Source organism: Felis catus, chromosome D2 (genome assembly GCF_018350175.1).
Source record: "Felis catus isolate Fca126 chromosome D2, F.catus_Fca126_mat1.0, whole genome shotgun sequence".
NCBI lineage: Eukaryota > Metazoa > Chordata > Mammalia > Carnivora > Felidae > Felis > Felis catus.
In genome coordinates this window covers 39935931-39952293 of record NC_058378.1, presented here as the reverse complement: position 1 = coordinate 39952293, position 16363 = coordinate 39935931, and the positions used below count along the sequence as shown (strand labels likewise).

General features: G+C 46.8%; 1 protein-coding gene across 4 annotated transcripts in view; it reads right to left on the bottom strand.

Moving 5' to 3' along the window:
- Window positions 1-16044, bottom strand: part of SH2D4B (SH2 domain containing 4B) — a 75912-nt gene extending 59868 nt beyond the window's left edge. For 3 of the 4 annotated variants that reach the window (XM_045040221.1, XM_023240616.2, XM_045040220.1), the window contains exons 1-2: window positions 13199-16044; window positions 11664-11811 (exon numbers count right to left, since the gene is read on the bottom strand). In XM_045040221.1, the coding sequence (XP_044896156.1) occupies window positions 11664-11811; window positions 13199-13299 (249 nt within the window). In that variant the 5' untranslated portion in view covers window positions 13300-16044. The remainder of the gene's footprint in view (window positions 1-11663; window positions 11812-13198) is intronic. The other variant, XM_045040222.1, reaches the window with a different exon arrangement.
- Window positions 16045-16363: the final 319 nt, after the last annotated feature.

The window sequence follows — 16363 nt, the reverse complement described above, 5'->3', positions numbered from 1 at the left end:
TTTCTTTAAAGTGTGTTTTATGTGATGCTTGTCATTCGTGTTGGAGGCTTTCCTCAGATGTCTGATGTTTCCTGGCTGCCTATTCATATTCAAGAGAGAAAATAACTACACAGAGACTCGGAGTATATAGACAGGACTTCTTTGAGAGGTGGGCTCCACTCTAGGATGAATGGACAAGGAATCAGCCATTTCGCTGGGGAACGCTCAAGTATCTAGAAGTCCTTTCTCGGAGATTATCCTACCTGAGTGATGTCTGACCACCAGCATACCAGAAGTCTGTGGGGGAGGCAGGCTGCAAGCAGGACAGCCCGTAGACCCTAACAAGCAGAACCCATGGCCCACACCTCATATTTCATAGGAACACCATGCTTTGAAATGTCTTCTTTGCAAACATCCCTCTCAGGTCCCCCCCCAGGAATGGCCACAGAGTCCTCCCAGGATTGGCAGGGGCAGCAGTGGAATCCAGGTAAGGTACTCCAAGTCCAGACCGGCTCCTGCATGAGCCCTAGTCTCCATTTCTCCCCCTCGGTGCTCTCTGACCCTTCCTTCGTGAAAGGTGTTAACCATATGCCCCATAGGGGCTCCAGGATTCATTTATGGAGGCATCCTGGAGCCTGATGGCCAGGCCATGGTTCCAGGAGGGTGACCTGGCAAGCCGATGAAACCTGCCAGCTAGCATGGTATTTTCTTTTTTTTTTTTTAATGTTTATTTATTTTTTTTTTTTTTTGAGAGAGAGAGTAAGAGAGAAGGAGGGGCAGAGAGAGAGGAGAATTCCAAGCAGGCTCTGCACTGTCAGTACAGAGCCGGATGTGGGGCTTGATCCCACGAACTGTGAGATCATGACTTTAGCCAAAATCAAGAGTTGGACACTTAATTGACTGAGCCACCCAGGTGCCCGCAGCACCATATTTTCATCACAGGATCACATGCGATTAGGTCACCAGAACAGAGCTAACAGGCTGATTTTATGTGGCTCAAGTTAATAATTTATTATAAACAAAGGCACCATGCAGAAATACCTGCGGCCCTGTGCATCCTAGGGGAACCCTGGCTGCAGGTCCCACTGCACGTGTTGAGACCTTTACTGTTTCCCATCTGCCCCTGGCCTGCTCTCTCCACTCTGCCTGACACACTGAGCTCTGGACCCCTGCCAACGCCCCATCTCCTTCCGCTTGGAGGGAGGGATGTAGCAGCCTGGAAGAAATGGATGAAAATGGGGACATGGGAGTCCAGCCACACCACAGAGAAACTGAGCCAGTCTGAGCTCCCCTCACCATAGTCCCTGGTGCCTCCGGGTCCTGAGCCCGTGTGGATCCAGACCAATACAGCTCACCTATTCACCCTCTTCCTGCAGGCGCCCCACTGAACCCCTCCCCACTCCCTCTCCCGGCAACCAAACTCTGGTGAATATTTTCTCATCTGTTCTCTCTTCTCGTCTTCTATCTCCTTGTGCTTTAGAACTTCCTCGGTCCTTTGCTACTATTTTAATGGATCAACAAGAGAAAAAAAAAGATAACTGAGTTTTAATCCCTCATTAATAAAGACAAAGTTTTTTGTTTCTTCTGAAATGGTATAGATTAAGGTTTTTCCACTAATTCAAATCCATTTTTTAATCCTAAAGAATAAAATTTCCACTTCCAAATGAGCCACTCTCAAGAGTTGGGAATTAGGGCTAAAGAAGGCAAGTGGCTTCATGTAGTCACTCACCAAACACAAAGCACCTAGAGGCTCAGGCCGGCATCGGGCTGTGGGCTCTGGGGACACAGCCATGGGCATGACGCACACAGGCCCCACCCTCAGAGCTCACCTTCCAGTGCGTGAAACACACCAGACAAATAAAAATCAGGAAATGCCAGAGAATAATAAACAGTGTGCAAAGAATTAAAACAGGGTAAGTGACAGAATTTAGGAAGCTACTTTAGGCTGTGTGACCAGAAGCCCTCCTAGGAGGGACAATGTGATCTGATAACCGAACAATAAGGAAGAATATTGGTAAGTACTGGGGAAAAGAAATTTCCGGGCAGAGAAAAACCACACACACAATAGGGCCAGCATTGCAAATGGGTTTGCCAAGTTTGAGTACAGAATCATCTACCGTGTTTGAAAGAAGAAAAGTGAAAATGCTATCTTTGATGAGTTCGAGAAGCCATCTGACGTCCCCAGAGGCCTGCCGTTAGCAGCAGGATGCGTGTGCCTGGGCTTCAGGGCAAGTTCAGCTGAAGATATTGGCTGAGAAGCCATCTGCAGAGGGATGAAGTGTCTCAGCCACAGGACCTAATGCTATCCCTGAGAGAAAGAATGCAGATCAAAAGTAAACAACCAGAGATAAATCACAGAGATGAAAGTACAGCGTAGGGAATATAGTCAATAAAACCGTAATAATGTTGCATGGTGACGGATGGTGACCGCGCTTATCGAGGTGAGCGTTGCGTAATGCATAGAATGGTCAAATCAGTATGTTGCACACCTGAAACTAACACTGTACATCAATTACACCTCAATAATAACAGTCAAAAAGAGAGAGAGGGAGAGAGAACAACCAGAGTGTCTTGGGCCACTCCACCATTTAAAACTTGAGAGAAAGAGCTGGAGCCAGGAAAGGAGGCTGAGAAGGAAGGCCAACAGATAAGCTAAAAGCCCAGAAGGGGCGATGTCTGTTGGAGAAGCCAATAGAAGAGAGCATTTCAAGTAAAAGGGAGTGGTAAACTGAGCTGCAGGCCCAGAGACATCGAGACAGCGCAGAAGATAAGGACAGAGAAGCGACAAGGGAAGGCGGGTGGTGGCCACAGGATGTGATGGGAGAGCGAAAGCGGCCAAGGTAAGGGGAGGGGAAGGCAGCCATCCAGGCGACTGAGGGGAGGGAGTGGAATGACCGCAGGCAGCCCTTTAAGGACATCTGCAGGCAAGCAGAGACAGGGATCAACAGGTGGAGGGGAGTGTGGGGTCAGGAGGGAAATAGCCTCAGGTGAGAAATGCTAGAGTCAAGAGTTGGTGATGGATACAAAACTGGAACCAAAGTCGGCCTGGCTCCAAAGCAGAACAAGTGGGGTTTTAGCTCAAAGCCGTGAAAAAAACTCCCCTTCGGCAATCACCAGCATGTCAGCAGAGCGAAAATCAGCCCCACGTGGGCACAGCATTACAGTGTACACAGCAGGTTTCCTGTGCCCCCACAGGGCCCCCCCACCTCTGACCAAGGAGGTCACATCACCCAACACACAGAGCGCCAGCCAAAATGGCATCCACCCAGACACTTCAGATCCAGCACCTGCCCACGTCAGGTCTTCCAGGCGGGAGCAGGTCTTAGGGAAAATACAGTCAGCCAAGACCTGTCAGAGTCAGAGGGGCTTCAGCCTCCTGGTCCTACTTTCTGATACAGACAAGGAGTGTATTGGCTTGCTTGGGCAAGTGTATTGGGCTCCCATAGCGAAGTACTACAAACCAGGAGGCTTAAACAACAGACACTTATGAGCTACAGAGGCCATAACTCATCAATTAGAACACCCATTCGTCCGAGATCAAGGCGTGGGCAGGGCTGGTTTCTTCTGAGGCTTCTCTCCTTGCCTTCTAGATGGACCATATTCTCCCTGTGTCTCACATGCCCTGTCTTCTGTGGGCACACATGTCTGTGTCCAAATTTCCTCTTCTTATAAGGGCACCAGTCATACTGGATTAGGGCCCACCCTGAAGACCTCATCTTAACTAATGACCTTTCTAAAGACCTTACCTCTACATACACTTACATTCTGTGATGGTGGAAGTTAGGCCATCAATATATGAGGCCCATAACAAAGAGACTGCACCCCAGAGAAGGGTCATGACTGATGCTTGGCCTGACGTCCTCCAAGTTCATCCATGTTGTCACAAATGGCAGGGTTTCCTTCTTTATTAAGACTGAATATGGGGCGCCTGGATGGCGCAGTCGGTTAAGCGTCCGACTTCAGCCAGGTCACGATCTCACGGTCCGTGAGTTCGAGCCCCGCGTCAGGCTCTGGGCTGATGGCTTGGAGCCTGTTTCCGATTCTGCGTCTCCCTCTCTCTCTGCCCCTCCCCCGTTCATGCTCTGTCTCTCTCTGTCCCAAAAATAAAAAAAAAAAAAAAAAAAAGTTGAAAACAAAATCTAAAAAAAAAGACTGAATAATATTCCATCGTATTATATATATATATATATATATATATATATATATACACACACATTACATACACATATATATGTACACATATACATTATGTATATATATCACATTTTATCCATTCATTGGTCAACAGACACTTAGATTGTGTTTGGTGAAAAGCTACAAAGTTTCAGTGATGCAGGATGAATAAATTCTGGAAAAACAATGTACAGCACGGTACCCATAGTTAATACTATACTGTATACTTGACATCTGCTAAGAGAGCAGATGTTAAGTGTTCTCACCACACACGAAAACGGTAACCAGGTAAGGTGAGAGACGCGTTCACTATCTTGATTATGGTAATCATTTCACAATGTATGCATACACCAAAACATTGCACATCTCAAATATATACAATTTTTCTTTGTACATTGTAGCTCAGTAAAGGGGGGGGTGATAATTACCAGCAAATAAATAAATACATAAATAAACGGCAGTGCCACTGTTCACTCAATCCTCTGCACCCACGAATGAACAACAACAGACTGGGAGTCGGAAAACAGCCTCCATCTCCAAGGAAAATAACTGGCCACTTACTGTGACAAACACAAGCTTCTCACAGGGATGGGGACAACAAAAGGAAACATTTTGCACCTACAGATAAAGAGCACTGCATCCTTCCCTCCAGGGTCTTGCTGAAATGACTCACCCCTCACAGCTGAAATTGTCTGAAAAGCTCTCCCCGTTTGGGGCTGCTCTCAGAATCCTTCGGCTCCTCCATGAGCCCCAGTGAAAAGTCTATCTTTAAATTTAGCAGCCACAGGCCAAGGCAGCCAAAAGGCGACTATGAAAACACTCCCTTCCACATTAGGAATGGATGCCTTTTTCTGGCAGGCCCAAAGCCCTCTGAGCCGTCCGGCTTATTCAATCCCCCTTCTCCTGATAACCCATCAGTAACAGCACACCACAGGAGCCCCCAGAGGCCCGGGTCCGCCCCACCCCGATGGAAAATGTCACCGAGACAGATGCTTTTCTGGAAGGCATAGTCGCTTTTGTTGTGTTGGGGAGCAAGCAGTCCTGTCCCCTTCAAGGATCCTTCCTGCGGCTCTAAGAATCAGACTGACATGAGACAGATTAACAGGAGACGATCAGATTTAATAACCGATATACAAGGAAAGCACACAGATATGGAAATTCCAAAGACCATCAGGCAAAATGAGGGATCTGTGTCATCCTGAGCTTAGGAGAGGCGATAGGGGTCTGGGACTTCAAAAGAAAGGAATGCACCTCACAGGGTGATAAAGAGATGAGCAGCTGTTTGGTAATTAGATGTCTGCCCTGCCATACAGATGGGTCACTCAGATAAAATTTATCACTGTTAATAACCCTCATTCTGGAAAACAGCCCCCACTGAGATTCTTCTATGTGGTTGGAGGGAGGGGCGATAGTTTCTCCTGAGACCTCAGGGTCTCAATTGCCTTCAGCTCAAAATAGTCCACATGCCAAAGTGGCACATTCCAGGGGCGGGAGGGCTGTCCCAAACCCTTTAGTTGTTCATCTGGCCCAAATAATACCATCATGCTTTTCGAGATGAGGTACACCAAAAGGGCAGGGCCAGGCCTGTATCATTTATTCCCCCATCGACAGCCCCCAGCACAGAGCCTGGCAGATAGCAGGTGCTCCATAAACACTGACTGGAGGAGCAAGTGAACAAGTGAAGGTAAGACAGGGCTTGTGATGGTTGTCGAAAGGCGAAGCGTAAACTATATCATGTTGTCCTGTTGATGCCAGCCTTGTCCAAGAGAAACTCAGATAAAGTCTACAATTTTCTAGAGAAAATTGAAAAGTGGAGAGTGTCCCCACCATTTATATAATCCTTTTGGAAATAAGGTGGGGATAGTGTCTGTAGTCATACAAGATGTCACAAAGGGCCAAAATGAACTACAACCTTAAAGGAGAAAGAAAAAACAAACAGCATGAGTGGCCTTGAATAGAAAATGGAAAAAAAAAATTAAAGGGCAGCCTAACTCTATCAACCCATGCCTGTTCCTTATCAGGAGCGCTAGCAGGAGGCGGGAGGGGAGGGAGACTAAGAGTGAGAGAGAAGGAGCCTTATTGTCCGTGTTCTGCGGTCTTAAGCAGAGACAGAAGCAGCCAAAAGCAGTTTTATGAGTTAAGAAAGCAGAGAAAATATGCAAATTATATCTGGCCTCCTGATCCCCTTTTTTACTAAAGGAACATTTTCATATGCATTGTAAATTGCATTCCAATGGTGCCAGCCACAACAGAATGGTTTTTAAAAACAGGTTTCCAGCTGTCTGTATCTTCTATTTTGAAGTTCCCTCTTTAACCTGACACAAGATTCTGGGATTTTTTTTTCCCCCCCATTTTCTCAAAGGAATTTTCACTATCATCTGTCCTATAAGCAGGAGGATTTCAAGAACCTGCCTGCATCCTCCACACCGGTAGCCGGAAGTGAGCCCAGCCAGCCCCCCTCCACCAGCAGGCTTCCCATCCAGCGTCTCCCCTCTCCTCCAGCCCCCACCCCAAATTCCCCTTCTAGAGAACCACATTGGCCCAGCCAGCCCAAGCACATTCTCTTCCCCCCAAGCCTACTCTGCCTTCCCAGATCTCCATAGCAACAGGGTGGTACCCTGTCCCTACTCCTCAGCCTGGGGCTCTGATGTCTTTGCTCTTTGGGTTCCCCCCATCCTGGCATCTAACTGATGCCAAGCCTTGCCGATTTCACCTCCATTTCTCTGTGTCCATCCCCCTGAATCTCACCATAGTCACACTCAGCAGTTCCCACTTTGACCACTGGCCTCTCCCTCTGGCCATGCCTTCAGCACTTGAATCATAACCATCACCACCAGTTACTCTCACTGAACTTGATCTGGCCATGTCCCTCTGCTTCGAGGTCCTCACAGCTCCGCTCTGCCCGCAGGGAACTGTCTGCCTCTTTGTGGTAGCACCCAAGGGCTCCACAGCCTACCTTGCCAGATCCCTGTCTGGCTTCCCCCATCACTTTTTCCTCTCCCACCAGCAGACCATTCAGGATTCCACATATCTCCTGTCCATTTCCCATCTCTGCTCACACCCGGACGCGTACAGGTGCTCCATTGAGCTCCATCATAGTCCCCCAGGCGTGGTGGGGGCTGAAGGTTACTCCCAGAGTTATCTCTCTCTCTCCCCTGGCACCCTCTACGCTTGAGGAGAGGAGGGAGTTTATAACTACCACCATCACTTCCCCCAAACAACCTGCACTCAGGTTCTCAGGGAAAGGGGGAAAAATGTATGAAATTAAACGAACGTTGTTGGCGTATGCCTGCATGCGAGCCTCACGTCAGGTTAGAGTCTTGGTTGTTGAAAGACGCAATAAAAATTATCTAAGCCAATCTCTAATCCAGTGCAGAAATCCCTTTGGCGAAACTGATCCGGTTGTCTATTACCAAGTAACAAACTACCAGAAAACATAATGGCTTAAAACAACAACAATCTTATTTGCCTGTGGTTCCATAGGTTAATCCGAGGCATCCGAGGCCAATCATTTGGTTGGGGTCATTCACTGGAAGAACCAAGAAGATTCCACTCACGTGTCTGGTGCCTCAGTGCTCCCCCACACAGCCCCTTTCTCTCTGCCTGGCTTGCCTGGGTTTCCTTACAGAGTGATGGGCTAAGGTCGTAGGGCTTCTCATGGGGGCAGCTTCCAAAAGTGAGGATCGCAAGAGGGGCCGAAGCTACAAATCTCCTGTATCCTGTCCTCAACTGTTACACAGAGTCATTTCTACGGCACTCTACCGATCAAAGCTAGTCACAAGGCCAGGGCAGACTCAAGGGAAGAGCAGTCTCAAAGAGAGACATGGCAAAGAACTTGCCACCGGCCATATTTAATCCACCACAGAAACTTTTCAGATGCCATTTCAGCCCATGGTAAGGGGTTCCTGCGATGAAGATCTCATCACAATACAAGGGTAGCTCACTTACAGACAGCTCTGACAGGAAATATCCTAGTTCATAAACCTGGCCCTTCCCACTCCAGAGTCCATGTGCTGGTGTTCCTGTCAGACATTGCCCTGGTGAGCTCCACCAGGGCCGCACAGATACAACCTGCAAGTCTGAGGCTTTTCAAAATGCAGATACGCCAAATCAGAATCAGAATGTGAGTACTGACGTGTAAACATTCACATTCAGCAAGTTAATTCTTAAAACAAAAACAAACATGTAATTACCATGGCCTTCTTTGGAAATAACACCAAAAGTCTGCGTGTGGGTTCCTTAGTGAACCTCATGGCTTTACCGAGCCCTCCATGAATGTCCACACAGAGCGCCCCACAACGTATCATCTCTCTCTCTCTCTCTCTCACTGAAGTTCTCAAGGAGAAGTCCAACCCGAAAATCTCTGAGAACTCATTCCCTCTGGAATCTCCTTGTGAAATAAATGAACCCCAGGACCCCAGCTCCAAGGAGCCACCCTCCCAGTATCTGGGACTCAGCTCACCTCTGGGAAGGAGGGGGGCCAGAGACTAGAACATGTGATTCTTGCTGTTAGAGATACACAGAAAGTATTGGTTTTCTTCCCCAGCAGACTTGAACAACCAAAAGCAAAACCCAACGATACAAACTGAACATCTCTCCACTATGGATTGACTGGATTATGGATACTATCATGGAATCATTGTTCATTTCAACAGGTGCAATCAGGATTGTCCTGGCTACCCAGGGGCAAAGGTACTCAGTCATGGGAGAGGCACGCTGAAGTACATAGTGTATGATCAGGAGTCAGCAGACTAAGGCTCCCAGATCTGCCCCCTGTTATTTAAAATAAAGTCTTGTTAAAGGACAGTCACCCCCATTTGCTTACATATTGTCTGTAGCCGTGTTTGTGCTACAATGACCTGGTTGAGGAGTTGTGACAGAGACGGTGCGGCCGACAAAGCCTAAAATATTAGCTATCTGCACCTTTACCGAAAATAGTTTGCTAACCCCTGGGCTGGAGGATATGATGTCTACAGCTTCCATTCAAATTGTTTAGCGAAACAATTTAGCAGTAGCACCAAAAATGTACATACGTAGATATGTGTGTGTATCTATACGTCTGCGTATAGATAGACGCAGATATAGAGGAAGAGGAGGAAGGAGAATGAAAATTGGACAAGGCATCAATAACTGGTGAATTTCAGGGGAGAACACACGAACATTTGTTTTTTTCTCTCAATGTTGCTGCAAGTCTGAAATTGCTTTTAAATCGTATGTTTTGAGAGTAAATGAATCTCCTAAAAATGTATATCTAACGCAAGGGAAAATTAAATAAGATCAATAGCAATGTAAATATATAAGCAGCAATTGCAATAGGTTTTAAAGTAATGAGAACAATCTTCTTCACGAGAGCAACAAAAAATATTCAACCTAAGGTTTACGTAGAAAAGAAACGTGGAGCATTTAAATAAAACAATAAACTTCGCCCAGTTCCAAAAGACGGAGGCACCATGCGTGTATATAAGTTATTGTGCATGTTTGGGATTGGGTGGACGGTGCATAGAAAGATGTTTCAAAAATTTTTATCAAAGACAAAAAGAAGCTTTGAGTAACAGGAAGAAGACACCACACCCTGAAAAAGAAGACTGAACGAGAAATACATCTCTAACGCGGATGTAATTCCAATGAAAATCACCGTGTGTTTTTTTGTTGTTTCGGGGAGGAGGACGGCGACATGATGATTCAGATGTATCTCTAGTGGGCCAAGAATGACTAAAATTAGCCAAGGACATTTTGAAAATGAAGAGCAAGGATAGGTTCTTCCCTGATAGCAGATGTTAAACTTCATTTTAAAAGGGACAATAATTAAATAAGTGAATCTGGTTCAGGAATGATCAATGAAGAAGAACCCATGAAGAGATCCAAAGGTAGGTAAGAAGAATCAAGGCAGCGAGTGCACTAAGAGAAGGGAGATGATATAATAAATGATGATGGGACAATTTGCTAACTATTTGGAAGAAAAACAAAGTTATAGCCCTATATCATACCACACTCAAGGTGGAGGGAAATTGGGGCGCGTGGGTGGCTCAGCCGGTTAAGCGTCTGACTTTGGCTCAGCTCATGATCTCGCAGTTTGTGGGTTCAAGCTCCGCGTCGGGCTCTGTGCTGACAGCTCAGAGCCTGGAGCCTGCTTCTGATTCTGTGTCTCCCTCTCTCTCTCTGCCCCTCCCCCGCTCACGCTCTGTCTCTGTCTCTGAGAAATGAACAAACCTTAAAAGAAAAAAATTAAAGTGGAGGGAAATTAAGTGCAAAGAAATAAAATCATGAAAGACATAGAAAACAACGTAGATTCGTGTTTTATAAGCTTGTAGCGGCACAGATCTTTCTTAGCATGTAACAATAATTTTTAAAAGATTGATATAAGGGCGCCTGGGTGGCTCAGTCAGTTGAGCGTCTGGCTTCGGCTCAGGTCACGATCTTGCGGTTTGTGAGTTCGAGCCCCACATTGGACTCTGTGCTGACGGCTCAGAGCCTGGAGCCTGCTTCGGATTCTGTGTCTCCCTCTCTCTCTACTCCTTCCCCACTCGTGCTCTCTCTCTCTCTCTCTCTCAAAAATAAATAAACATTAAAAAAAAAAAAGATTGATATAGTTGGCTAATAAAACTTGTAATCTTCTGTACGTCCGAAAGCACTATAACCACAATTAAGAAAAAATAACACTGAGAAGAATATTTGCAACATAAATGATCTTAAGGGGCCATTGTTCTATCTAGTCATTATAGGAAAAAATACTTTTAAAATGTTTAAGTGTGCATATTCCATGAATATACAATTTATAAAATAATATCATTAATAGGATTCAGCAGATTATTATTTTCTTCTTTTCACTTATATGTATTTTTGAGTTTTCTACCCTCACCCCCAAAATATATTATTCCTGTGGGGGGGGGAAACGCAAAATAGGGACCAGGAAAAAAATTTTTTTTCAGGCAATCTTAACTTCTTACTAGAGCAGTGTAAATCTCCTTTACCGGCACTGAACTTTCCCAGCATGAATAGGTATGCAAGGTTTCCAACAATTTTCTGTCTGGGGCCAGAAAATGTGCATTTTTCATCTCCTTACATCCTCCAAAAATCTCAAGTTGGGTGTTGTTATTACCCTAATATTATAAACAAGAAAGTGAAGGCTCAGAGAAGTTCAGCCAGCTTCCCAAGGTCACACAGCACTAACCAGTAGAACTGGAACTGGATGCCAGGCTGGTCTGACCACAAACTCAACACTTTCTAGGTCCCTTTGCAGGACCCTTCATTTGGGAGGCAGAAGGTCTGAGTTCTGATCCTGGCTCGGTCCCCAGCTACTTGTCCTTGGCAAATCTCTTCCTCTGTCTAACCCTCAGTTTCCTCATCTGTCCAGTGAGAAGTGACTTGGCCCAACTGGTGTGTCAAATTCCTTCCTGCTCAGACACGTGAGATTTCTGTTCAGTGCCAACCAATGCTCAAACCAGAGATGGGCGCCAGTAGCCTGGGAGCCCGCATAGGTGGCCACACACACGTTCCACGCACGGCCTCACCTTGAATTCCTCGTGGATGCGCTCCTCCAGGACTTTGGCAGCCTTACGGTCTTCCGTCTCCACTTTCCACTTCTCCGCCAGGATCCGGGCTTTCTCATTGGCCAGCGCATCCCGAAACTTCTTGGTGATTTCTGCCTCCTTCTGTCTCCTTCCAATAAAACACCAGCAGATATAAGCTCATGCAGGAGACTGAAGGACCACGTAACCACAGAGCTTCAAATAAAAACTATGAGCAATATTTCTGGGTCCATCAGAATGACAACGATCTAAGGTCAGCAAAACTCAATGTTGCCAAGTTGGAGAGAAACAGTCACCCTCCTGGAAGGGAGTGTCAATCAACAGAATTGTCAGGAAGCCAGGGATAAAAAAACAAAAAGACTCAGAAATCCTATATCTCACTCAAGTTTACAAAGATGTAGGTAGAAGATGTTCATCAGAGAATTTTTATAACATAACAAACGGCGAACAACCTAAATGTCCATCAACAGGGCCAATAAATTGGGTTTCTCATGTAATAGGATACTATATAGTACTCTTAAATAACACTGTGAATCTATATTAATCAATTTATCAAGGTGTGAATAAAGCAGTTTATAAAGCACGTGCTGCCTAAATGCTCACCGTGATTATCTCAGGCGGTGGGCGTTGAGTTGTTGCTACAATTTTACAACTAAAATATTGTTATTAAGGGGCGCCTGGGTGACTCAGTTGGTTAAGCGTATGCTTTCGGCTCCGGGCACGATCTCACGGTTCGTGAGTTCGAGCCCCACCCCGGGCTCTCTGCTGTGTGCGCAGAGCCCGCTTCAGATCCTCTGACCCCCTCTCTCTCTGCCCTCCCCCGCTTGTGCTTGTGCGCTCTCTCTCTCTCTCTCAAAAATAAGTACATACATACATTAAATGAATGAATGAATGAATACATAAATAAATAAATAAATAAATAAATATATAAATAAATAAATAAATACTTAAGTAAAATAAAATATTGTCACTTATTTTATAGGGGGGGTAGGGGAATGTTGAAGTCAACTTCATATGGATTTCTGAAAAAAAAAAAGTTAAAAGTTGTTTATGAAAGAAGTCTGACTCCAAATCTCACTGGGGGCTCAACTATGCACCTTGTGTGAGAAAGGCAGGTACGGTGAAGAGGAACAAGTAGCCACAAACGTGAACCCAAACTCCTCTGCTGTCCCAGGGACAGCTCCGCGAGGAAGAGAGGAAAAGCATGCCATCTGTATCATCGCAGTGAATCCAATCTATGTCCAGACGGAAAGGGTGTTGTTATGCCCACACCACAGATGTGAAAACTGAGACCCCAGATCAGCTTACAAGTAACAGGTGGAGCCGGGATTTGAACCCACCGGACCTACCTGATGGAAGACTGGTGCTTTGGTCCCCTAATCTTAGCTGAGCTAAGAAAACGGCCAGCCAGCTGCCTGGCACCTCCCCCCTCCCACCCACAACCTAGCGTCCTGCGGCTTGGACCCACCGTAGGCTCTGTGTTCAGACCCGACCCGGTACCCGTCTGCACCTCTCACCAGAGCTCCTCGGCCTCCCTCTGTGCCTGCAGCCGTGCCCTCTCCGCAATCAGCTCCTCAGAGATCTCTTCATAGGGCTTGTCGCCAGGGCCTTCTCCCATGATCCAGACCCAGACTTCACCATCTGCCCCCAGGAGCCACTGGATGTGCTTGTCACTCGCTGCCTCACAGCAGAAGGAGGCACCAGGAAGGAAGAAGAAACAGGTCTGAGTCCCAATTAGTACGGGATGAGCTAGGTTGGCCGACAGAGCACAACCTTCACACCTCTCTACAGAGCAGTGTCATCGACAAAGGCATTCCAGAGAGATACCGGCCGGCCCGAGTGCAATGCCACCTCCCTCTCTCCCTCCCGCCCCTTCTGGGGAGCATCACAGCTGCCAAAGCCGGTGCCCAAGGCTGGAACTGGTGTTGGAGGCCGAGCCCCTCTGAGATCTTCAGCAGACAGCGCACCAGTCCTTCCTCTCTCTCCCTCCCGTCCACTGGCTGGAAACGGGGAACGGAGATAGTGTTGCAAGAAGAAGACGCTAGGCCCCTGACCCACATCAGCCTGTAACGTGAGGAAGAAATAAACCCGTGTTGTTTTAAGCCACCGAGATTTCCTGGTTTGCCGGCGGCAACAGACCCCATCGATTCCCGTGACTAAAATGCAAATCTGTCCCCAAAGCGGGGTAGTGCTGACACAGAAATGTAAACTATGTAATGCCAGTGCCTTAGCAGGTTGCTGGCATTCAGCAGCAGGCTGAATGGATGGCCAGAGATCCATGCTATGCAAGGGCAAAACACTTGATCAAATTGTCAGATGCTGTAACTGGAAAGGCAGACCCTCGTACCTTCTGACCTTGCCACTCTAAGGAAGACTCTAGAAAACAGAACATTGAGAGCGGGTGTTGGTTGCTAGCAGCTGTGTTCAGCAAGGTGTTAAGAGAAAGAAAGGAGTTCAAGAAAGGATTGAGTGCTTAGCAAATCAAAATGAAAGAGAATAGAGAGAATATAGAAATTTGGGACTTTGTAGGATTGGAAAAGCCACCTCTTTCTAGGGCCCAAATTACAAGAGATGGGATTTTTTTTTTTTAAGTTTTGCATGACAGAGCCTCATAAAACTTCTAAGGTGAATAAAGTGACCTAAGGTACAGGTGGCCATGAGAATGTGCTCCGCAGACATCCAACTACAGACAGCATAACTGAGCAAACAGTACAGTCCCTGTGCTCTTGTGTTTGCCCATGGCCGTGCTTCCCAGAGGTGGCCCCAGTCTTTGACTCAGCATGGTGGGCCCATTCCTAGGGGACACCAGACCCTTCAGATGGGCAGCTTCCATGCGGCCTGGACAAGCTTCCCTTGGGCTGCATGGCTGCCTAGAACACCTCGTCCCCTCATCTGCCTTCCCTGCCTCCTTCACTCAAGGTCAGACTTGTGCTGCAGGGTGATGGCTCTCCCACACTCCTCCAGCACTCTTCCCCTTTCCCCCCACAGGTGTTTCCTGAATAAAACCCTTGTGTGTGTAACCCCATCCCTGTCTCTAACTCCTCGGAGGAGCCAGGCTAACACAAGCGCATGAAGAGTGCAATCCTTCCCACTTACTTTTCAAAGAGCCTAAGATAGATGCCCTTCGGTTGCAAGTAGAGGTATAGGGAAAAAGAGGCAGAGAATTACAGTCAGCTTGCAAAATATGTCTAGAAAAGAATTTTAGATGTTGTTCCTGGGACATGGAAGCAAACAGGTCAGAAGCCTACTAAGTTTTTGAGTCTGAACTAAAACAAAAAAGCCTTCGATTATTCAAGACTTCAGCAACCTTTGGGTACCCAACCTCCATGAATGAATGGGAGGCAGATCAGTATCCTGATCCAAGGAGGGCGTGGTCCTCAACACTCATTCAGATGAAGCCAAGGGGGACAATGAACAAGGAGGAGCCTTCTCTAGGGCACAGTCCTACCCTCACTCAAGGCTGTCCCCTCACTGCCAGGACAGGAAAACTTCACAGTGCCTGACTAGCAGGACTTCAGGAATGCTATCAACTAGTGACTGAGTGAGGCTCACATTCTCCTCTTTTCCATAGTGGACCTGCTCTACTGCCGTGCACTGTGTCGTACGGGGTGGGGGTGGGGGTGGGGTTGTTTAGGTAACATGTCTTTTCAACCACATCCAGACATTCTAGAGATTAATGCAGAATCCATGCAGACTGTGGACTTTGGGCTGGATGCAGTGACTGCCTGCGACTTGAGGGTGTCCCCATGAAGGAGATGGTGAGTGTATTTACATGAAGAGGAGAACACAATGTGTGAGGGACCAGAATGACAATCTATGACAACGGCCGTGCTGTCTGGCACCCTATTTCCCTTCCCTGAACCCACCAGATGACTACTTTTCTCAGCTCCCCTTCAGCTTCATGTGGCCATGTGAAGGAATTCTAGTCTATGAATGTCAGGGGATCTGATTTGTACGCTCTCAGGCTGTGGCTTTTGCAACTGGTATGTCTTTTCCTCGTTGTCTCTCATCCACCCATTTCATCCAAGATGGTGGCATCGCGAGAAAAAAGCAGCCCGATCCACGAGTCCATGTTTGAAAGCCAATGACACAGAAGAGTTACCTCATCCACATCAAGAAATAAAGCTTCCTCACTTAATTCGCTGAAATTTCAGCGTGTATCTATTACCGAGGGCAGCATTAATTCCCTGATACAGGAGGGCACTGTCATTTTTCTGCACGTTGAAAGAAATATTGTAATAGAGAAACACAGGCTTAATTATGACTGGTAGAAACAGGGAGGCAACCGCTATTAAAATTATAAATCTTCTTAAATTTTTTTTAATGTTTATTTATTTTGGGGAGAGAGAGAGAGAGAGAGCGTGAGCATGGGCAGGGCAGAGAGAGAAGGAGACACAGAATCCGAAGCAGGCTCCAGGCTCTGAGCTGTCGGCACAGAGCCCGATGTGGGGCTCAAACTCACAAACTGTGAGATCATGACCTGAGCCGAAGTCCGACGCCTAACCAACTGCGCCACTCAGGCGCCCCATACATCTTCTAAATTAATAGTGGGGGGAAATAAATGATAAGAGGCCTACCGATCTTATGAAAATATGTAAAGGGACAAGAGAAAACAACAAAAACTATGCAGCTGTTACAGCAGACAGTCAGTTCCTGACCACCGCCCACCCCACCCCCACCCT